The 23,128-nt window shown below is 43.7% G+C and overlaps 2 protein-coding genes across 2 annotated transcripts in view; both read right to left on the bottom strand.

Moving 5' to 3' along the window:
- Nucleotides 1–4,778, bottom strand: part of PPARGC1A (PPARG coactivator 1 alpha) — a 376,608-nt gene extending 371,830 nt beyond the window's left edge. Inside the window, exon 1 of the mRNA XM_071556700.1 lies at nt 4,687–4,778. Within this exon, the coding sequence (XP_071412801.1) occupies nt 4,687–4,773 (87 nt within the window). The 5' untranslated portion in view covers nt 4,774–4,778. The remainder of the gene's footprint in view (nt 1–4,686) is intronic.
- Nucleotides 4,779–13,322: 8,544 nt separating this feature from the next.
- DHX15 (DEAH-box helicase 15) overlaps nt 13,323–23,128 on the bottom strand; it is a 52,215-nt gene continuing 42,409 nt past the window's right edge. Inside the window, exons 13-14 of the mRNA XM_071556699.1 lie at nt 20,325–20,494; nt 13,323–19,155 (exon numbers count right to left, since the gene is read on the bottom strand). Of these exons, the coding sequence (XP_071412800.1) occupies nt 19,038–19,155; nt 20,325–20,494 (288 nt within the window). The 3' untranslated portion in view covers nt 13,323–19,037. The remainder of the gene's footprint in view (nt 19,156–20,324; nt 20,495–23,128) is intronic.

Below are 23,128 nucleotides of genomic sequence, written 5' to 3'. Positions count from 1 at the left end.
GAGGTAGTATGATGGTTTTCTTCCATTGGTTGTCACAGTCAAATAACGTAGAACTATTGACTGAGTGTTCTTCCATCAAAGAAAAACATTTTCAGAAATCATGAAGTGCACTGTCCAATCTTGTGCAGATTGGTATCTCTCATTCAACATCCTCATACACAGACATACTTAATACATGCTATATACGTGCAGTGCATTAACACAAACTAATCTAGACTATTTCCAAACCTGCACAGACTGTGAGTTCTATTATTCAAATTAAAATGAAAAAAAATCCAGAAACCATGGAAACAAAAGTAAGTCAAAAAGTCTCAGTGGTTATGGACCAAAATAGGAGTGGCCATTGGACATACTCTAGTTAAAAGAAGAAAATGCATAAAACCAATATACTCCCCTCAGTCCAGCTCCCCCAAAATACTGGCAGAAAGCTCTGGATCCATTAGGGTACTTTTGTCCCTGCATATGTAAAGATAAAAGGCCGAGCCACAAGGCTGGCTCTCAGTTTTGTCTTTCACTGACTTACTCATACCTGCAGAATACATTCTGTCGAAGTATGTTGTATAACGTACTGCCATGTTTGAAAACACGGGACAAAGAAATGGTGCCAAGTAATAAGACTGCAGCTGAGAGTTGCAGGGGAAAGTCTCTGAAATAATGGCATCAATCAGACAGCATACACCTCTCATTTTACTTCTATACTGCAAGGATTTTGAGGGCAAATTAAAGTAAGTATCCAGATCTATGCATTAGTCATAGTATTCCATTCATGTACTACATTTCAAATTATTTTCAAGCACTTCCCAACCACACAGATTAGTAACACAATAACGTATCCAATTCTGAACTGGAGAATGAAAAATAATTAATACAAATAATGCTGCCAGTTCAGCATGGACAGGTTATGCCCAAGAATATTACTGCTCTTGCAAGGCTGAATACCCTTCTTTGAAGTACTTAGAAATTGCTGCTCCTTACTCATGACTACTAATTAAGAAACAGACATAAAGAGAATTTCCAGAAGATATACTCAGGAAGGTTCCAGTAAAAATAAAGACCTAAAAGTAGAATGTTTATTGATAGTCTAAAATGCAGATCACAGAATGAATCAACAGGAAATCTGATGGATATTCCTTCGCCTCAGGTTTATACACATTGGCAAGACAATGCAGGTAAGTTTATGCAACCATAGTTCAAGGTTCTCAGGATTTAAGTCTACAAGTTTGTCTAGTTCAGAATTTAGCATAATGGTTAAGTCCCTGTACTACAATAACCATAAAAAAGACAGCAAACTTCAGGAGAATATTCAATATTTTTGGAATTATCCTCAGTAATGTGAAGTCTTATTTGTCACTAATATAGAGCCTTATATTCTGGAAGACTATCTCAGAAATTGATTCAAAACAGACTTCATAAAGTCTCCAGACACGATTTTTCCGATACAAGCCTTTTTGTGATGTACTTTGGAATTTAATATGCAAGGGAAAAGTTCCTTACAAGAATATTGCCAACAAATCACACATGTATGCTTGTGCTTAAAAACGAACTGCAATAATGCACTGAAAATACAGAAGTTGAAACACATCTCTCAATCTCCCTGAATTATAAAGCAAACATCCTATCTCTCTTTCAAAGATGCCAGCTCATATATTATGCTTCTAGAAGATGTCACTGTTCTCTTTAACCTGACTGGTTCCATCGTTAAGTCTTATTTTGCTTACTTGTACATTCATTAAAGCCTTGACATGCCAGGAAAAGATTCTTTTAGTAAGCTACAACTGAGGCACTATTGATATTATACAAGGGATCCTTTTACCTCGTACTAGATGTTGAGAGTGCATCATATTGATCTAGGAATAAAAAACTATTTTTTCAGTAGTCAACCCATCTTCTCATCTCAGCACTTTGTTTTAAAGTTTTTCTGTTTGCTGTTTTGTTTTAAACAGAGTATAAAAGACAAATTCTATTTTGGCTATGTTGCTATATTTAGCAAGAAGAACCAGTTTACAAGCTTTTTTTTTTTTTGGATGCAATTCAGGTAAAAACAAACAAACACGAATATGGCTGCCTGTCAAATCTAAGCCAACTCTGCCTTTTAAAGTGTTAAAAGTTGTAAGAAAAAGCTATTTGCAGCAAAATCCCACATTCTTTTTTATTTCATATTCAGACTAACATCTACTGCTAATCCTCAGCTGGTGAATTTGACTGATGTAAATGCTAACGTAATACGCAAAAGATGAAAATAGAAAGGAGCCTTGAGCACCAGAAAGAATACGTGTCTTAAAAATTCTTCTCATCTTCACCCTGGAAAGTCTTGCTAGCTCATCTGTTCCCGTTGTAATGATTACACCTTCTCCTTCGAAACGCCTTTCCTAATCATGCATATTTAATTCAACTTTGTGTATATATCCTACAGTGTATATAGTCCTTCTATAAATAGACCTTCTGCATCCTGAATTATCTCCCGCGTTCTCCCTTAGATACAGTTCAACACTGGTATTTAGAATAGATCAACTCTGGATTTGCCAGCAATTCTTCCTGCTTCCATTGTGATACAGGCTTGCTCTCCTGAAAGGGGATGTAAGGGAACCTATCATTTCACAATGCCGTTCTTTCACCCAACTGTTTCGCCACATAATGAAACTAACTTTAGATAAAGGAGCTGGTTTAAAGCTGATTTTATTGTCTGTGTTCCTAACCACTTCCTCCCTCTCATGGTTTCAAAGGAGTCTTCCCTGCGACTGCCTACCTTTTATACCAGGCATGAGCCCTTCTTACATCCCAGTGACTTGCAAGGGCTCGTATGCAGCAGGATGATAATGTGCGTTCCGTGCTCACACAAACACACTGGCACCGGTGTGTGCCCTCGGTACGCGCAGAGCAACACCCGCCCCCGCGGGCTCGGCCGCGCCGGCGACTGCGAACCACGGCGAGCGGCGACTACGGGCGACTTCGCCGCAGCCGAGCGCCGGGCACGCCGAGCGCCGGGGCAGCACCGCTCGTGCCGAGCGCCGGGAGCCCGGGCAGCATCCCTGCTGGTCCCGGGCAGCCCCGTCCTTGCCGAGCGCCGGGAGCCCGGGCGGCATCCCTGCTGGTCCCAGGCAGCACTCCCCGTTCCGAGCGCCCGGACAGCATCACCCGTGCCGAGCGCCCGGGCAGCCCTGCGCCCCGCGCACCTGCCGCCCCCTGCCCTGCAGCGCGCGGGGCCACCGGCGGGCCCGGACGGAGCCAGAGGGGCTCCAGCGCGCCCGGGCGCCGGCGGTCCGGGGCTGGCTGTAGGTTTGCTCAGCGCCTGGTCCCCACACGGGCTCCCCGCCAGCCTGACTTGTTCCCCGCCGAGAAGGCTCTCCCCGGCCGGGGCGGCGCACCCGGCAGGCAGCTGCGCCCGGCACGGGGCGGACGCCGGCCGAGATGGGCCCGGCGGCGGTGCGCTCGCACCCAGGACACAGGAATCGGTATTTATTTATTAATTTGGCTGCTTCGGACGAGCCGGCTGGCAGCGCTCCGGAGCCCCACGGCGGCCGGGCGGCCCCGCTCCTCGCCGCTTCCAACTCCCGAGCAGGGAAGTGCGCGCGGCTTCCCGATGCCCCTCCGCTCGGTGCAACCTGACACCGGCAACTGCTGGTTTGGGGGGTTCGGTGCCAAGGTCTGCACATTGTCCCCAGGGCCGAGCGGGCTCTGTCCCCCGCAGGGAGGGAGCGCGGAGCGGACCGCCCTCACCCCCGGCCCTGCCGCCCGCACAGCCCGGGGCACCTCTCGCCCGCTCGCTGCCACCCGCTGCCCAACTTTTGCTGTCACGCGAGAGCCCCTTCCCCGCGCACGCACGCACACACCGGTGTAGTTTATAAATGACAGTTGCCTGTAGACTTTCACCAGACAAGCAGCGGGGGCAGCAGACTACAACAGTTATTTAATTAAAGGCGCTTCGGAGGCTCCCAGAATAGCTCTGCCCCTCTGAGGCGCGATTCCCGGTTCCCCCCTGCCGTCCCCACGGCCTCGCCAGCCACCCCCCGCTGCTCGAGCCCGGCGGGGGCGGAGGGACCGGCCCGGCCCGCGGTGCCCGCTGCGCACTCCGCATTGCACAGTCATCGGAGTTAAGTGCGTGGAGGGTCTCGGGGGTGAATCAGGAGGAGAGACGGGTGAACCGAACTATTCCCACCCAAGCAGGACCCGAAATGCGGGGCTGAATGCACACGCAGCCATTCCGGAGAGAGGGGAAAACGGGTGCGGGGGGTCCCTCTCGCACGCAGCCTGTCACTGGCACTCAGTTCCTCCCGCCCGGCGAACTCGCCCCGCTGCCTCGGCCGGTCCCGCAGCGCAGCCCAGGGCAGGCTCAGGGCAGGCTCAGGGCACTCTGCTCGAGTTGCCCGCCGGAGCCCCGACTTGCTCCCGGGCAATGTGCACCCCTCAGCGGGGCACAGCTCCCGCGCCTCAGCGCTCCTTGCGCTCTTGTTCCCCCCGGGAGGGAAGGGGGCGGATGGGAAGGGGGCTGGAAGGCTCAGGGGAAAAGGCTCTTTTCTCTCATTTCTTTGCTCGGCTAATTCAACCCACTCCTCCCCGCAACACACATACAAACCGAAAAGCAAACACTTGCAGACCCTTCCTGTACACACTGGCAGCACCTTCGTCTCCCCCGAGGAGCCGGGCGGACGCAGAGGCGGCGAGCGCGCAGCACCGGCCACCTCTTACCTGATTATAGGAGGTCTCCCAGGAGGAGGTGTAGTTGTAAAAGAAAGAGGAGAAGCAAGCGTCTTCCGACAGCCCGCAGCCAGCCATCCTCTGGGCGCAAAACCTCTTCGGGAAGGCAGGAGCAGCCCTCGCAAACTCTTGCCTCTTGCGCGGTCGCCGCCGCTGGCGCTGCCCCCGCGGAGTGGTGCCGACAGCTTCGCGCCGGCGGCGGCCGGGGCGGTGCGTGCGGGGGAGCGGGTCGGAAGGCAGGAAGGATGGGAGGCTGGATGGAGGCGCGGGTACCGCGTGTGCCGGTGCGTGTGTGAGCGCGGCCGATCGCGACGGCACCGAGAGGGGCCGGGGCCGGTCACGTGCGCGCGCTCGCTCCGCCGCCGCCGCCGCCGGGGACGGGCCGCGCTACAGACCCCGGCACTGGATCGCCAGCGCCGGGCGCCCTCGCCATCCCCGCCCGCCCGGCCCCGCTCGGCAGCGCAGCCCCTGCGCACGGGAACGCGGGGGCGCCTGCGGGACCTGCGGCCGCTCCGCGGCGGGGAAGGAGCGGGCAAGTGGCGACGCGCGTCCTCCCCCGCCGCGCCGGGGCAGCGCCGCCGCGGGCGGGCCCGCCCTCCCGGCCGCGGCCCGGCCCCGCGCCCCGCCCCGCGCCGCCCCGGCCCCGCCGCACCGCACCGCGCCGCGCCGGCGGAGGTGCCGCTCGGTTCGCACCGGGAGGGCGCGGGCAAGACCCCGAACCACAGCGCCGCAGCCCGAGACACGGGTGAGACCGGCCGGAAACTTCTCCCCGGAGCCGGCAGCGAGTGCCCGTCCTGCAGGTGCGATCTCCCGCTTTCTCCCCGCGGGGGGTGTTTGGCTCAGCACCCCCTTTGCAAAGAGAGCGAGAGAAGCGGAATGTTTGGAGTTTTTTAAGCGTGTCGGTGATGGCGAGAGCGGCCCCGGGAGCGAACAGGCGGGACCCTCCCGCGGCCCCTCCCGCCCGAGGGAAGGGAACACCGACGGCCCCCGAGCCGTCACACTGCCATCAACACAGCGAGGGCATGCTGATTATCATGATTTTAAAGTATGTGCCAGGAAATTAGTGGAAATAGATTGGATTACGTTGACCCTGCACCTTGAGTACTCCTTATCCTTGCAGACCCAGCACCTCGAGCGCGATCCTGGCAAGGGGAACATTGTCCTCATCTGATAACATAGATATCACAAAACTCAGCTAATTGTAAATGTAAAGCAAATAATGTAGGTGGTAATTTTTCTTCAGAATAACTGTTCTGTTTGATATAGGATATTTTTTAAAAATACTACATTTGCTTCCAAAGCATAGCTGGGAGGGCAGCAGTTTCTTGTGCAGCATCCTGCACTCACAGCAGCCCTCAGGCATCGATGGGAAAGACTAGACACAGTTCTGTGGCACAACTCTGATCAAAGGCCCACTGAGGCTCCCCACTCCCCTTTCCTGATACTTCAAGGAAGAAAATACTGTTTAGTAATACCCATGGAATTCCTTGGCCTTTCCATTTGTTGAGGAAACACCTGTGACGAGAGTGTGAAATACCGTGAAACATACCTGAGTGTAGTAGAAACTCAGCTTTTTGATGCAAATTGACTTTGTCCAAAAGAAAACTAGGCAAGAATTCATCATCCAGAGAAACCTTTGGGACAGACAGGTTGGTCCTGTATGAGGTCAAAGAGCCTTTCCTCCTGCCCTAAACCAGGTAAAAATATAGCAGGAAGGATCCCAGCAACAGAATATGGAAACTACATCAGAAACAAGGTATTCACTGTGTCCACAATAATTTGTTTCTTAAATTGCTTCAGTATTTTTCTTCCGGAGACTTCATTAGGCTGCTCATCAGTCGACCACAAAACTTCCATGTTTTTTTATTTCAGCTTTTCAGACAGCAACAATTAAAGCATAAAATTCCTTGCCACTTCACCATTGTTCTTGAACTTCCCTTTGTCTGAGAGGTCAGTGTTCAAAGCATCTCACTTCTAAAATTTTAAACAACTTGACATCGCATGTTTCATCTTCACATTAAGTCTTACTATATTCCATTCTGACTGTGCTCCAGCACAGCCTGAACCTCAGCTATTTATTCTGTTCAGGTAAATTTTGCACTTTCTCCCTCCCCACTCCCGCCAGTATCTGATGAGTTTATTCACTTCAGTAAGTGGCATTTTACCCTACTTCCCTCTCCTCTAGTGACAGATACACTATCTGCCTCTCCCATGCCATGTTCTTTAGAAGTCTTAAAACAGATTATGGATTGTTAACTGTTTGAGGGTTTTTTTTTCTTTTTCCTTCAAACATTGTTCTTCACCCTGCTGTTAAGCATTTGGTGTAGCTCAAAATCTTTGAATTTCAGAGAGTTCCCCTGGGGGGCCATCACTGGTAGGAGGTTAAGCTCAATTGCACAGTGATCAGTTACTAATGGAGATCCAGCTGTAGACTTTGCTGATAGCTGTGAACTACTCCGAACCTATTCCAGGCCTCTGCAGAGCACACTTCTGCTGGCAGCAAAGCAAGATCTGAAAACTTATTTGTAGCATCCTCCAAACCATTTTTAGATGTTTTGAGTCAACCAGCCATTACTGGAATGGCTAATAATCTATTTGTCTATCGCATGAGTTAGCACACTAACATCATTGTTACTGCTGTGGTGGTGGTGAAGCAAAAAAAACTTTATATGCTACTTCTATTACTAGAAGTGTGTAACCAAACCTAATAAAATCCACAAATAGCTCTTGTCTAATATCCCATCCCAGTGCGCTAATAGCTCCATAGAAAAGATGCTAAGAGTGTATTCAGTTCTGTAGGCAGGAAGAAGTAGAGATAAATAAACTCTTGTAAAGAACTTGGAAAAAATGGATTGGTGAGGGGTGGAGGAAACAGCAGAAGCCATGAAATGTTTAAATAACAAAAGTAATCTCAGGATAACCATTAATACTCCATCTGTGCTGAAAAAAGATGCCTAGTGCAGATGGAACAGAGAAAATTACTCAAATTTCTTCAGAGACACATAATACTGAGCAGTTAGAATGTGCCAGAGTACTAGATAAAGGCTGGCAAAGCAGCTAGAAAGGCATCTTATTAAATACAGTCTAGAATTTAATTTGGTTTGCTCTTTGCTTACATGTTTTCAGCTTAAAGATTTTCGAAGTTTATTAACTAAACTGGAAACTGTTTTCAGGGGGTGGGGAATAGGCAGAGGTGGAGCTTTTTACCTGTAAAGCCTATGTGGTTTGGAAATAAAGTGAATGAAGCTTTTAAATTGGGCTGGGCTGGTCTTCTCACAGGCAGCATATCCTCATTCCCATGAGGCTGTTGCACTGTGTAGGTTTTGGCTGGGATACAGTTAATTTTCTTCGTATTAACTGCTGTGGGGCTGTGTTTTGGATTTGTGCTGAAAACTTGATAACACAGGGATGTTTTCGTTATTGCTGACACAGCCTCAAGGTTTCTCCTGCTCCCCACCCCACCAGCAACCAGGCTGGGGGTGGCACAATGAGCTGGGAGGAGCCAGCCAGGAGAGCTGACCTTAACTGACCCAAGGGATATTCCATAATGTTTAGTGTCATGCTTAGCATATACAACTAGGGGAAGAAGCAAGAAGGGGAGACATTCAGACTGATGGCATGTGTCTTCCCAAGTCACCTTTAAGTGTGATGGAGCCCTGCTTTCCTAGGGATGGCTGAACACCTGCCTGCCCATGGGAAGTGGTGAATGAATTCCTTGTTTTGCTTTGCCTATGTGTATGGCTTTACCTGTTAAACTGTCTTCATCTCAACACACGAGTTTTCTCACTTTTATGATTCTCTCCCCCATCCCACTGGAGGTGGGGAGGGAGTAAGTGGCTGCGTGGACCTTAGTTGCTGCTTGGGATTAAACCATGACATGCACAGAGACAAGACAGAGGTCAAGGATTGCTGTTTGAGCCAATAAGAGATCAGGTATCACCAAGTGCCAAGTCTTTGCAGAGATCTCTCAAAGAGTAAACCAGTACCCCATTGTTACAGGTGAAAGCCAGAGCATCTTCCTTTTCTCTGTGCAGTGATCTCTTCTCACAGGGCCAAAGTCTATAATATCAGATATTCTAAAATGTTAGAAGCTGTCCCTGTATCTTATTTGCAGGTAAAAAAAAAAAAAAAAGACTGTTTCTACTTAGCCTACTTGTAATTGCATAAAAAGTCAATTAAGACAGTTCATAAAAATTGAAGACGAAAGGCTTTAAAAGTCCACTGATAGGTTTTCTATTAGGCTAATACTTTAAAGCTTCCTTAGCACCTTCCATCAAATTATTTCATTTAGCTTTATGAACACCTCTGGAGCTATGTATTACATCCTTTTAATATTTGAGGAGATCAACAGTGTAAGTACCAAACCCTTGGAAAAGTCAAGGAACATTGTTAGACAATGTTTATAAAAGCAATTAGTCCCAGAGGAGCAAAAGCCTACTTAAAGCAGAAATAAGTGGAAATTTCAGAGTTTTTAGGTTTCTATTTAACTTTCAAGATACTTTGTGTCTATAGTACAAAAATGTAAGATTAGACCTAACTGAGCCTCAGACTACAAGGGGATGAGAAAACAGCAACCATGGTCACCTTTAAAACATCCTTTCAGTCTTCTGCTTTTTTTTTCACTGGCTTCTCACTGTATAAAATTCAGATGGATTTATTTCACCTTCACAGGGCTATGCAGCCTTGTTCTAAGCTACCTGAGAGATGTGGAATTACCAGAACTGCTTCTGCACGTTGAATTCATCAGCCTCAACCACAGGAGCTACAGGTGCCAATTTTCCAACATTAGCATAATGGATCAAGATTAATCAAAATGTAGCTTTTCTAAGGGATCCTGGAATACCACTCCCAAGCTTCAGTTACACAACACCATTTAAAACTTACAAGGTTCTGCTGAAAGAGAATTGCATTTAGAAAAGTGGGTGTCATTGAGCAAAATACAGAAAACAGGCACTTCCCATCCACTGAGTGGTGGAATTTATCAGAGCCAGATTTTCTAAAAGTTCCATTATGTCCAAGATACTTCTCTTGATTGTATATATCACTGTAATATCAGAATACTTTCAAACAATGCACTAAACAAGGTGACCAACATCTCGCTCTTCTCTCATCAAAAAGGCGACAGTACTGTATGGAGTCTTTGCTGTATATGGGGAGAGAAGAAACTCTCAAAGAAATGGTCCTTAAAGCAGAAGGTAGTGAGACTCTAGATGATTATTAGTTACTGTTGAATTTTGTTATTACTGTACAGACAGGGTTTTACCCTTATTTCAGAAAGTTCAGTTACACCAAAGAAATAACCCTCACTGCTTTGGCACTCCTGGTCTCCATCCTGGTCTCTTAACACCTGAGTCCAGGCTGTTAAGAGTCTTGAAGAAGAAAATCAAGACCTGGAATGTAACTCATTTTTTTAAAGTTTTCTAGATAGTGAAGATTGCATATGCTGCTGTGCTTCAGCCAAAAGCTAAAAAGATAATTAAAGCTAGATGACTGCTAAGATAGAATAGCAGCCCCAAGAAAAAGAGGACAGTAGAGAAGTATTTGTTGTCAGTGCTGCTATGTGAGACCATCAGGAATGAGCAACAATGTTCTCCAAAGCCACCGAAATGCAAAGACCAATTGAAAATATGCAACCACCAGGAAAACGCCACATTTTTCAATATGTTCTAATCTCACTATCAGTCTATTATTTGCCTTGCCTGAGTTCAGATTCAGTTGCTTACTCTTCATCCATCAGCTAATTCCATCCAAGCATCGGGTTATCGTGATAATTGAAGTTACATGAAAGAGGCAACTGAATGAAGTAAAGCTGATTATTCAAAATGAAAGAAAGGAGAAAAAAAAGTGCCAGGAGTTTTAAAGTTAGATTACATGAATTTTTGCAAATCTCAAAAATGCAGGAAATTATTCTCCTTGAGTTCTGCAAGATCAAGTGTGCCGCTGATTAAAACTTTGTCTACTGAAGTGGAAGAGCAGAACACTGATGAATTTGATTGTCCTGCAAGCAAGATATTTTCAAGGAGACTTAACAAAATGAAGCCACTATGATAATTTAACTCCTAGTTCAGGCCTTCCAGCAGCTTTTCAACATGAGTAATCTCCATCAGTTCAATACCCTCAAAATTATAAATAACAACCAGTGAACACGTGCCATTCAAATGTCAGTAGGCATGAACTTACAAGGTAGTTCATAACTTTAATAGCCTCACCACCAGTTAACAATGTAAATAAATTACTAGAGCCCTATCGGATTATAATTTCCCCAAAATAACATTCCTGTGATTATGTTTCTGTGATTATAGTTATGAATTAACTAATCAGAGGTAGGGGGGAATCCCAGAATAACCCAAATTAGCAGGAGTCAGGATGGTTGGCATGAGTCCCTGCCTCTAGGGTAAAATCTTTACATCTGAGAATACCCCTCCAGCAATTCTGCAATTTACATCTGAGAATACCCTCCAGCAATTCCTGGGTACATTGGCTTGTTAGCTAAATACTGAGTGATAGAACAGGAGTGGACTCAGCATTATTATATCAGTCATGGTAAAGATGTCATTTAAGAATGGATGTACTGAAAGGTATGATATCTCTTGTCATCACTCAGGTAATGAAAAAGGCAGGAGGCGTCACCACTCAGCACATTATTCAAAGCTGATTGATAAAGTAGTAGCACCTTCTCATCACAAACTGTATTGCAGACATTCAAACAATATTGGCTACTCAGCTGGCACTATACACTGTATTGTCTGGGGAGGAACGTGGAGAAGGGAGGAAGACACTCCCAGCCACACACAGTAGAAATTGGAATTGCATTTAACTGTCTTCTGCACAATCCCAAGAAAAGCCTCGATCAACACAGAACTTCATTTTTACACAAGAAATACCACAAAGAGGCAGCAAGCCCTCAGAAATAATTGATACATATTTCAAAGGGATTTGACAGAACATTAACTTTGGATTTCTTCAGTGGCATCGTCTTATTTGAGCCAATTGAAAAAAAACAAACCTTGCTAGGAGAAAACCTAGGCAGGTGTTTGTACCAGACATGGTTTTGCAGCTTGTAAGCACATGTCCTTTCTTTGACACATTGGCCAAAATCAAGGGAAAGAATAAATATTTTTCCTAAAGCATGTTAAAGTGAATGCAATGAAAAGGCAATTACAATGGCTCTGCAAATTTTACTTTTTTAATGTTGAAGTTTTGTAAGTAGTAAGAAGATTTACTGCTGACTTTGTTCCTAATTTAGGAAGTTCTGTTCTCAGTCTAGAAAACACAGTATTGATAGAGTTTTTTAATTATCAAATTAGTTTGATCAAGAGAGTGCTAAAAAAAGGCAAATTAATTTTTGAAACCAATGAGAGATCTAAACATTAGTCTCATATCAAGCCAGAAGACTACAAACGTTTGGATCCTTAAGCTTTACTTGCAAAAATAATACTCATTGCAGGGAATTATAGTGTGAAGAGCAAATGTGATTATGAAGGAGATCACGAAGTAGGCCATTACCATTTCATATAATTGAGTATTTTCTCAGACACTTTTCCTTCCATAATTCTCCTGAAGAAACAAAGGATTCTTTAGGCAGCCTCAAAAATCAGAACTCTAGCACCACGTTACTGTTCACCCTTGTATTTGACCATGCTTGAGAATGGAAAGAACAGACATCTGAAGAGTGTTTGAACCTACCTAGCAGCAAGTCCAACAAGCAGCTTTTAGAGCAGAAACTCTGGATTGCTTATATGGAGAAGCCAGAAGCACTGACTTGCTTATATGGAGAAACTGTTAATTGTCTATAAATTTATTGAAAATGAAATGTCTGCTTGTAACAAACAGGGTACATATTATGGTGAACATCAGTACTGGAATTATAAATTCTTGCTAATTCTTTTATGTGATTTCTGCTTTCAGTGAAATTGTTTAAGGCATGTAGAAGTAGCAGTAATTTGAGTTTACTTCCCTTACACTGTATAGCCCAGTAACACATTGGAGCAAAGCAGTCAATGGACAGAGAGCTGCTCAAACATGTGGTGACTCACAGTACATCAAACCTGCTGCTGCTGCTACTGCTGTACAAATTGTAAACCTTTCTGTACAAATTGCAAGCCTTTCAGGAAGGTTCACTGGGCATTCATTTCTTTAAAAGAACAATACTATCCCTGTCACAGGAAAGGCTTATCAGTTACTTGTGAATTCAGCATGCAAAATGAAACAACCTCAAAGATGCCATTCTAAGGTTTGAAAGGTCAGATGTAATTTGTAAGTCTTTAAATCATCCATAAATTTTGATAGCATTTTCATAAAGCTGAAAAGGTTGGTATTTTTGAAGTTAAAACTGGTTACTAATATAAGCAGAAGTGGTTTGATTACACAGGTGAGTATTTAAATACAAAATATTCAGCAAAGAGGTCCACCAGCAGCCCTCCACTCTACAGAGCCCAGTTAGCACTCGATGCTCTCAGTGTTTATTGTTTGTGCTGCTGGAAGCAGTGAGGCTGGGAACATTAATGTGATATGCTCACAAAATAAACACTGAATTCAAACGGAAGGCAAAATAAACATTGAATTCAAATGGAAGGCAAGACGTCTACTTTAGCTAAAAGAATAAGACCAACCCAAAGAAATACATGTTTAAAGCCACAGGAAGTATTTATTATCAACATTAATTTGTGCTGTTTTATTTTTCTGTACAACAAAACTACTGCATAGCTTTCACAGCTGGAAGAACCACTCAGAGCCGAGATGCACACAAATGAAAATTATTTTATCATCTGTCTAACATACATTCAGTGTTCCTGAGAAACTACCATATTTGAGTTGAAACTGCAAAATCGTAACACCTACAGTCAGCAGAACTAGTCTTGTTACTGCTGCTACAGGAATGCTATTTTACTGCTGTTACCATATTTAGTTTAATCCCTTGATACTGGAAACTTGGATCTCCTTGATGCCAGCCACTTATCTCAAACACATCAGTGCAAATTAGAGGCAGCCCCAGCTTGTCATTTGCGAAAGGAAAAGCGAAGAGAGTGGCAAATGCTCTCATAATGATTTCATTCTGGTTTTAAAGCTGCTCATTTCAAGATCAAAAATATCTGACATTTGTACTACTGGGGAACAATGCCCAGTTCTAGGAACAGTTTTAGGAAGCATACATACCCCAAACCAAAGCTACCAGTGTCAGAAGTACTAGCAGAAAAAGGAACTAGGTTGACCAAGTGGATCATTTTTCCCTCTGCTTCACATAAATCTAATGTCACATACATAGTCATGACGTTAAATAATTTTAAAAGGTCAACAGAGTACCAGAGTAAGATTATACTTCTAATAGTAAAATATGTTTATTATTAAAACCTTCAGCTGTTCCAAAAGCAAGATAAATGTCTACTCCTTACAAATTACAGTAAGTGAATAAATTTGCGTACTTCAGAATGTAACTCTCTGCTTTCTGTCATGGTGCAGTATGGCTTTTTATTGCTATATATTACCAGAAAATGAACTAGAGCAATCTGATTACAAATTAATAATTGTAGCTTGACTGGATGGAAGGAAAACTCTGAGTTTTGCTAAGGTATCTTTTCAACTTACATAGTGAAAGCTAATTTCAGCATTTTTGCTCTAAGCTGCATTTCTTATGGCAAATAGCGAACAGTTCCCAGTACACACTGCGTAGCAGTGCAGGTTGAAAATTACACATCACAGACCAATGTGCCACAAGCCCTCATCCAGAAAGGGAGATGGTGACCAGAAACAGTGGCATTGCTCTGTCACAAAAACTGACCAGTGATACAGAATGAACCAACCCAGACTGGCCTGCGCCAACTGCTCTCTAACTGCAGTGAATGGGCACAGCACAACAAATGGAGACACTCCTGTAAACCCCAAGGGAACTTCAGCACCTGTCTTTTGCACTGCAGTACAGAGAGATCTCCCAAAAGCAAGAGTTCAGGGGGTTTTATGACATCAGGACATGGCGAAGCATGGAGTCACCACTTACTCTTCCCTGACAAAGTTTTAAGTGCTATAAAATCCCTACAAATCTAAACACAGTACAACTGGTCACTTCTTTATGTCTCCATAATGCTGATACATACCTAAACCACTTGTACTCAGCCACTAGTAACTACCTCTGTATCTAACAAACTTAAATACACTTGTTACATCACACCACTATTAGCCCTTTACTGCTTTGAGGTATTACACAGCAGCACAATTAAGATGGAAGACTCCTCTTCGAAAAATATACGTCTTTCAATTAGTACTGTTTTCCTATCATCTAATCCCATCTGTATTTTCAAAAGTCCCACACTATAAACAGCTATTTACAAACTATGTATTTTCAAAAACCAGCAGAATGTCTCCAAGAAAAAGATCACTGTAAGTAAACAAAGCATTGTCTTTCATTTTAGACCGTTCCAAAGGAGATAACCAGTTAATCCTAAGGAGCCATTCCTCAGTACTCCCTATCAGAAACACACACACCCTGGCCAGCAGCCTTAAAGCTCCTAAGTGGCATCAGTAGGGCAGGGAATGCAGCAGAAAAGCAAATGGCTGCAGCTGGTGAGGACAGCTCTGTCCTTTATTTGGGATCCCTCGCTCCAAAGGCCAGCGGGAAGAGCTGCAGGGTCTCGTAATCAGTTGCGGCATTTCACAGAACAAAAAACACAGGAAGCTGAATTTCTATTTTGACACCAGCAAACTCTCGATTTCTAACTTTTCCCCCCGTTTACTGCATTCTGCAGTATAAAGCAGCCAGAGCTCTGACAATGGGCAGGACTGTGGGTCCTGAGAGGGAGGCAGCGATTTCTGTATCCTCATAGATAAAGCTGCCTCATTCCTACACCTCCTTCTTTGTTTCCTTTTGCTTTTCTGGGCAATCTCTTTTTGGCAGTTTTCCCATCAGAAAAATGGAAATTATGTCTTACCTTTCAACACTGAACTTATGAAAACCCAGGGCTATTCTCAAACCCAAGTTCCTCTGCATGCATCTGCTGTACCCCCAGGACAGCAGTAGCTGGGGGGCTCCGGATACAGTTTCTCTTTAGGACCCAGGAAACATCCTTCTTGAAGAAGCCCTGCTGTCCCCATCATTACTCCTTCAGAAAGGGCCAGTAACTCCTTAGATACCTGGCTCCCCTCCCACTGCTATATGACTCTATATCAAAACTGAGATCTGCATTAGCTCTAAGGTATCCACAGTGATTTGAGTGTGTTTCTGCCCTAAAACCTTGAACATCATCAGTTGTTTGCGATCAGTACTGGGCACAGAAGAGACTGCACGTGCCTGCTTTCATAAAGCTGCTCCAGCTCTGGGGCCACTCTCCACTACTTGGTCCTTTGCTAAACAGCACACATTCCCCTATGAGAAAATGCTTTAGTCCTAAACCCAAGTACTGCTTTGCTTGTCAGTTCTCCAATAAGGAGGGTGTTTTCCATAGATACACAAGTGTCATGCAAGTATCAAACCCCCTAGGTTCCCCAGATGTCTACGCTTCCCTGTCTTCCCAAAGCACCAAGCCCCAAATTCCATCACGGTTCCAGCAGGCAAGCTGTTTCTCACTGCTCACATTCCCACTCGGGAGGGGAGGCACTGGGCCTGCTCTGTCCCCAGTGACAGCTGGGACACCGACAGCCTTCCAATTAAGCCCATGACACCAGTGCCCCCCTGAGCTTTCAGGTGGCTTGCACAGGTGTCACTGGTTTAATTGGAAGGTGTCAGGGTTGTACAGCTGTCAGAGGACATGAGTTTGGCCAGTAGTATTTGCATTCCTGGTAGCAAGGACAGAGCAGAGTGAACGATCACAGGTCAGCTGTCAGAGCCCAAGCTTGAGTTTGTGGGTATGACACTTTAAAAAAAACAAAACACCACCAAAAAAACACCACAGGTCAAAGCCTCTCCAGTGTCAAGATCCACTCACAGCCATAGCCATCTGCTCCCCCATCCCCAAGGACCCAGGCTATGGCAGGTTATGCCAGCTGGTTCTGGGGTCCCCCAGGGGTTTCATGCAGAGAACTGGCTGTTTGTGGCCCTTGCCAGAACTAGGGAAAGCTGTGCAGGTGGTTCTACACCATTCAGCTGAAAGCTGTACACGAATTCTAGAGAAATTCTCTTACCTGGGGAGCAGCCAGTTTTCACCAACACACACAGCAGCCCCCCTTTTCAGTGGGGGGATAAGCAAGTCATCATGAAACCCCACATATCTAGCACGAGTCATCCCAAAGCAGGAATTTGCAAAACCAACATTTGTATTTTAGGAATATTAGTATGAAATCCAGTTGCTTAAAGAAGTTCAGAATCCCTGTTTTAAATAAAACTCTTCTAACTGCACCCAGAAAACTCAGTTCCATTCAACATTTTAAGCACTTGTACTCAACCACTAGTAACTACTTCTGTATCTAACAAACTTAAATACACTTGCTACATCACACCTCCCTCTTTCTTACTGAAAGTAATTTTGCAGGGCAGGAAAATCCAGACCCATCCCACAATGCCTGAAGTTGGGGAGATCTACTCTCTTTACTCACTTATCAAACTTGAGACAAACTCTCAAGTCCCACTGCATATTATAAACCCACTCCAATTTCAACCTTCAGACACTTTTTCCTTCACAATTACTGCTGTAGTTGCTAACAAAAAGTTTTCAAAACTCCTCTACTTCCCATCATATATGTGGTATTTCAGAAAAACAAGTTGGAATTGTCAGAAAATCCTCCCAATTATTCCATTCCAAGTAATTGTATAGTGCACTGCTATGCTTTAAACAGGATACACCAAACATCAGTGCTTAAGATTAGTCTAACAGGTTAGTTACCAACTCTCCAAACATAACCTATTTTTGTTTCAGCCTTGGAACTTTACAGTGCACAGCTCCTTTCCCAGGGGAACCAGTTTCAGCAAGAGCTGATCCAGCTTCTCTCTGCTAGAAGGACCAAAGCTCAGTGTAATCCGGGGAGATGGGGAGGGTGGAACTGAAATCTGAATAAATACATTAAAACATAGAATAGCTTGGGTTGGAAGGGACCTTTAAGATCTGACCCTCCTGTCATGGGCAGGGACACCTTTCACTAAACCAGGCTGCTCAAAGCCCCGTCCATCCTGACCTTGAACACTCCAAGGATTGGGCATCCACAACTTCCCTGGACAACCTGTTCAGTGCCTCACCACTTTCACAATGACACACTTCTTCCTTATGTCCAATCTCAACCTACCCTCTGACAGAATAAAACCATTGCCCCATGTCCTGTCACTACAGGCCCCAGTAAAAAGCCTCACTCTTAAAACCTCTAAGGATTTAAAAACCACAGTAAGGTCTCCTCCTTTTCTTCGAGGTTAAACAATGCCAACGCTCAGCCTGTCCTCATAAGAGAGGTGCTCCAGCCCTCTGATCAAATTTTACTATAAATTCCTCATGGGATTAGCCTTCTCAAATTGAAATGCTGTCAAATCATATTTCACCAAAAATCCCTATCAAATTACAACAGTGCAGTGTGATTTGACCTACAGTGTTGCTTATGCTATTGTTTGTGTTGATCCTGAACAGTACCTGAACACTGCTCAGCAGGGCAATTCCTAACTCACCACACACACTTCACTTTACAGGACACATTACTACAGTTCTGTCCAAGAAATATTTAGGGCTATGTTTGAAGAAAGCATTCTCCTAACACATCTGCATGCATTTCATTTTTCCTAAATACTTTAAACAAGTTTGCAAGGGATCAACATTGTATGCATTACACTGATGTCATCAGCACTGTGCTGCTTAAACTTCTGCACTTTTAATATTAAAATATTAAACTACTGCCATGTCAATCAAACAGCAGTTTATTGGGAGACTAAATGGCTTCTCATGTTTCGATCAAAACAATAGAAATACTGACATACTGTGGCACAAAATTAGTATAAATAGACTTTATTGAAGTCAGTACCTTTGTACTGAAGCTGAAGATTGTGTCTACAGAAGCACAAGTTGTAACATTTCACAACTTCTAAAAGGAATGTCAACAATTACAACGATCATGCATACCATGGTCGATAATCACATTTTTAGAAGCATTTTCAACCATTTCTAAAGAAATGCTTATAACATTGTTATATATAGAACTACTTTCAATAAACTGCAAAACATTGATTAGCTTTTCCAGTATGAGCTACAGTGTCAACACAAAAGGGAGGCATAAATGTTTAATTTATGAAATCAGAATGGAATATTTACTGTAAAGAAAAATTAAAAAGCTTTCAAATAAAGGCCATTATTGAACCAAAGTGAAGAGCACAACTTGAACTTTGAATCCTTTCATCTCTTAAAGCTGTTCTCTGAATAACTTCAGTTCAAAGCATAAATTCAGTACTGTGAGTATTCCTTGGACTGAAGTTTGGCAATGATGCGATCCAACTGTCTCTTTGCTTCACACTGTGGAAAATTGCTCATGTCATAATATTGAGGGGCAATTTTCACCAGCCTGTCAAAAAAGGAAAAGCTTGTTACTGATATTCAAACTTTAAGATGCATCTTACAGAAATTGTACAACTGAGGCAAACAAGGGTTTTTCATTATTTTCAGCTCATTCTGCAATTCTAAGATTAACTGAATTTTACACATATGCACACACATTTAAAACATCAGTGCCATCCAGTGCCAAGTGTTCAAGTCCAAAGCAAAAAGCAGCCCGAGTTTCCTGATATGCCCCTCCCTGTTCAGCCCCGTGCCCACACAGACCCCTCCCTGCTGCTTCAGCACTGCCATGGCAGCCCACACAGCCCTGCAGCGCAATGTCAGCCCGTCAGCCACAGAACTACACCCAAATGTCAGTCTGTGCCACAGTGCAGTCCATCCTCAGCTCTTTTAAGCTTAAAAATACTAAAGCCATAGGATCCTGCTTTACACTATACTGTTCAAACACATTTTCCATTGAGATACCACAGACAATATATAAACTGTGGTTTCCAGCTTATGAATCTTTAAAACGCTTTCTGCAAAACAGCAAATTTTGAGCAACTGAAGAGCCTCTCACGTCCCCAAAGCTTACAACATGGCAGTTTAAGTGCAACCCTAAAGACAAGCAAGATGCTTCAGATCTCTGCTTGTCTGCAGAGGTTTAGAATTCTGATTTCTTCAATATACACTTGTTGAGTAAATATCATGACAAGGCAATTTGTACCACTATTATCACCTCTTTCCTTAGTAATTTACGAAAGCATGAAATCCTTTTCAGATCCTTCTGAAAACACTCAGACAAGAGAAGTCCCAGATCTCCAGAACAGAGGCGCCTACCGGTATTTCTTAACTCAGGTATGTGGGTGGGTGCTTGGGACACACCCCCAGCCCTACCACCTCCAAGCAGCTGCTTCCAAAGTAACTCGTTGTATATCAAGCACCTCTCTGTGCACTGCATTCAGAGCCCAGGCATCAGGAGTTTTAAACACAAGTACCACAAACAGGTACAACTATTCACAATGAAAACCTTTAGTGATCTGCTCATCTGCAAGATCTCAAGTCCATGCCATTGCCATTCTTCAAACCATTTTAGTAAAACTAGCCTCAGGAAAAGCAAAAAGAATTACATAAATTTAAAAAACGGAAAAAGTAAAATGAGCTTTACAGTAGGTCATGACCAAGACTTCAGCTTACCACTCTGGCTTGATGTCTGTACATGTCCGGATGTAATTCTTTGTTGTAAGGACAAACTCATTATACAGCACCCATTCTGGTTTGTGATCAAGAACAGTGGAGGGATGCAACTGCACCACCTGGTTATCCTTTACGGTTAAGTAATGCCCCGTTCGCTCCAAGTGTGCCACCTAAATAAAAAGACATTCCTTATTACCACAGGCAAGTTTTGAATGAAGCAATTTCAAGCTGATTGTTGAGTGTTCTGTACAAGACATACTACCCCAACTTTCAAACCTCATCTAAATTTGGCACATTACTTGACCACTTCAACTATTCATGTTTTTTAATAGACACAATCAAGATCCCAGATGTTTCTGCTAACTGCCATGGTAAGTGTATATTCTGATACACAACTCAAGCAATATACAGAAATAGATATCACCCAAAGAGAAGGATACTATTGGAACAACAGCAATGCAAACACAAGTATTGCAAGGAAATATCTATTGGGCAGGTTTGCACCACTACACAAGGTCAGCTGTGGTCTACTACAGACATCTGCTTCAAGCATTTAATTTGCAGTAGCCACTGTGGGACCAGTAAGCCACAACATTATCCTTTTATGAGAGAGGTCTTGTTACAGAATGAGCTTCAGAGCTAGAAAATGTAGGTTCAGCAACACACTTCTGCTGTGACCTTGGTGAAAAATCAATTAACCTCTCTGACTGAGCTCCTTGCTCTGTGAAAGGGAATAATGCCTGCCTTGCCGAGATGCTCCGATACCAAACCTTAATGAGCTAGGTGAAGCAGACAGTTATCCTTAGAAGGATATCCTCTATCAACAGCTCATCTATCAGTACAGGTGACTAAAATTAACCCTTTGAGATGAGAAATTGAAGACAACCTCTCCACTCATCTTATTACAGATTTTATATATATATATATTACTGTAAAAAGATTAAACAGGACAGACAATGGCTGAAAGATATCAAAAAAGCACATTTTTAATCAGATCATCTTCAGCTGGTTTTCTTTAATATACACTGTGTACTCCCTTGTTTTCTTCCTTTTTTTTCCCCCCTTTTTTTTTTGGATTCCCAGGTATATCTCACCCTTTTTTTTGGCCTAGTCAAAAGTGAATTCCACCTAATTTATTAAACCCCCAGGACTTCCCAAGCAATAGCTACCTCAAATTTTAAGTCAGAATATCTCCTTAGTAAGAAATTACTTATTTGAGTGCATTTCTCTTTTATACGTTATGACATTAATATCCAGAACATGTTTTAGGAGTAGAACAAAGTATTTCAAATCTCTTCACCCAAGATTTGAGAGATTACACTTCTATTTTATTTCAAGTCTGAGAAGCCAACAGAGGTTCCTTTAAATGGAGATTAACAGCACACTGTCTGTAATGATTTAGGCTTAATTTCATCCAACTCCATACAACATTTGCAAAATTAAACAGCAGCAAAGCTGCAAACCAGACTAGATCAGACACTCATCTGACACAGAGCGAGCACAAACACAGCACACCTTGCTGTGGGATTATGTATCAATTTTAAAAGGATGTTCTGTTTAAAATCAAATTCATTTTTCAGATCAAAAGTATGCATGCATACAGAAATATCAGTGCTCTATCTGCTCCAGTTCTTCCTAGGAAAGGACAGAACAATTCATTTATTTAGATTTTAGAAAAATATGCTGTTAAATTCAATACAATTTACCTTTAGCACCTCAGTCTTGCTTAGATGTATTAAAGTCTTATAATCTACCTTTCCCAAATACCTAAAATTTCCTTTTCCATGTAATTTATAATGACAGTGTAGAGTTATGTTTCTTGTATAATTTGTATTAATCTGAAGCAGCTAAAAAGATTGCAAAATAACTAAATATACTCAAATTAAAATGCTACAGAAATGTAGAGTTAGCTCTGAATTTCCAGGGAAGGACAAGAACTGGAACACCACCTATCTACTAAGAAAAGTTTGCCTAGACCATTGATGAGAGGGATAAGCCACCTTTAGTTTAGGTGGTTACATACTACTGTGACTGATTTTGATCCCAAGCCACCTCTAAGCCACAGTATTTACCCTATTTAGATGTTTCTACAAAGTGTGCCTGTTGCCACACACAGTAACAGCAACACCGTGAGAAAGACACAGCAACCCACAGGGAAGTGCCAGCTGCTGCATTTTCCTGCTCCCTCCTACCCTGAGCTGTTTCAGCACAGCTGACAGAGTCCATTCCTGAAGGTGCGAGTGGCCTGGCCAGGTCACTGAGCTGAAAGAATTTAGAATGGGCCCAGGCAAGCACCATGGGCTACATAAGGGAGAGAACATGGACACGTGGGAGATAGCACATATATGCTCCGCTGAAACCTTGGCATGCAACTAATTCCAGTGCCTGCAAATGCAGGGGTAGTTGGGCCAGGTGTCCTTCAGAGGGTCCTTCCACCTCAACCATTCTGTGACGTTTTTCAGGGGATAAAAAACACAAGCTTTTACAGAAACCATGGGACCATACAGAGTATGTCTAAGAAATGGATTCATTTTTTCATTAGCAGTGGTAGTAAGCAAGACACTATGGAATACACCTGAACCCCAAGATCATCAAAGAATCTGTCATTAATTAGTACAAAACATTTGTGAATTAGGCTACCTGAACATGACTAAAAGGAAGGACAAGAGCTAACCCAGACCACATATCTCTGCAACAGATCACTCTGCAGCCCCCAAAAGCCCACCTGGCTGGTGACTGAAGAGACAACCACAATGCTTTCATTAACACGACAAACCCACGTGGTAGCAGTGGCACGTGCCACC

The sequence above is a fragment of the Pithys albifrons genome, chromosome 5, assembly GCF_047495875.1.
Source record: "Pithys albifrons albifrons isolate INPA30051 chromosome 5, PitAlb_v1, whole genome shotgun sequence".
Lineage (NCBI taxonomy): Eukaryota > Metazoa > Chordata > Aves > Passeriformes > Thamnophilidae > Pithys > Pithys albifrons.
The sequence above is the reverse complement of the archived record's forward strand: the minus strand, read 5'-3'. Positions and strand labels throughout refer to the sequence as shown.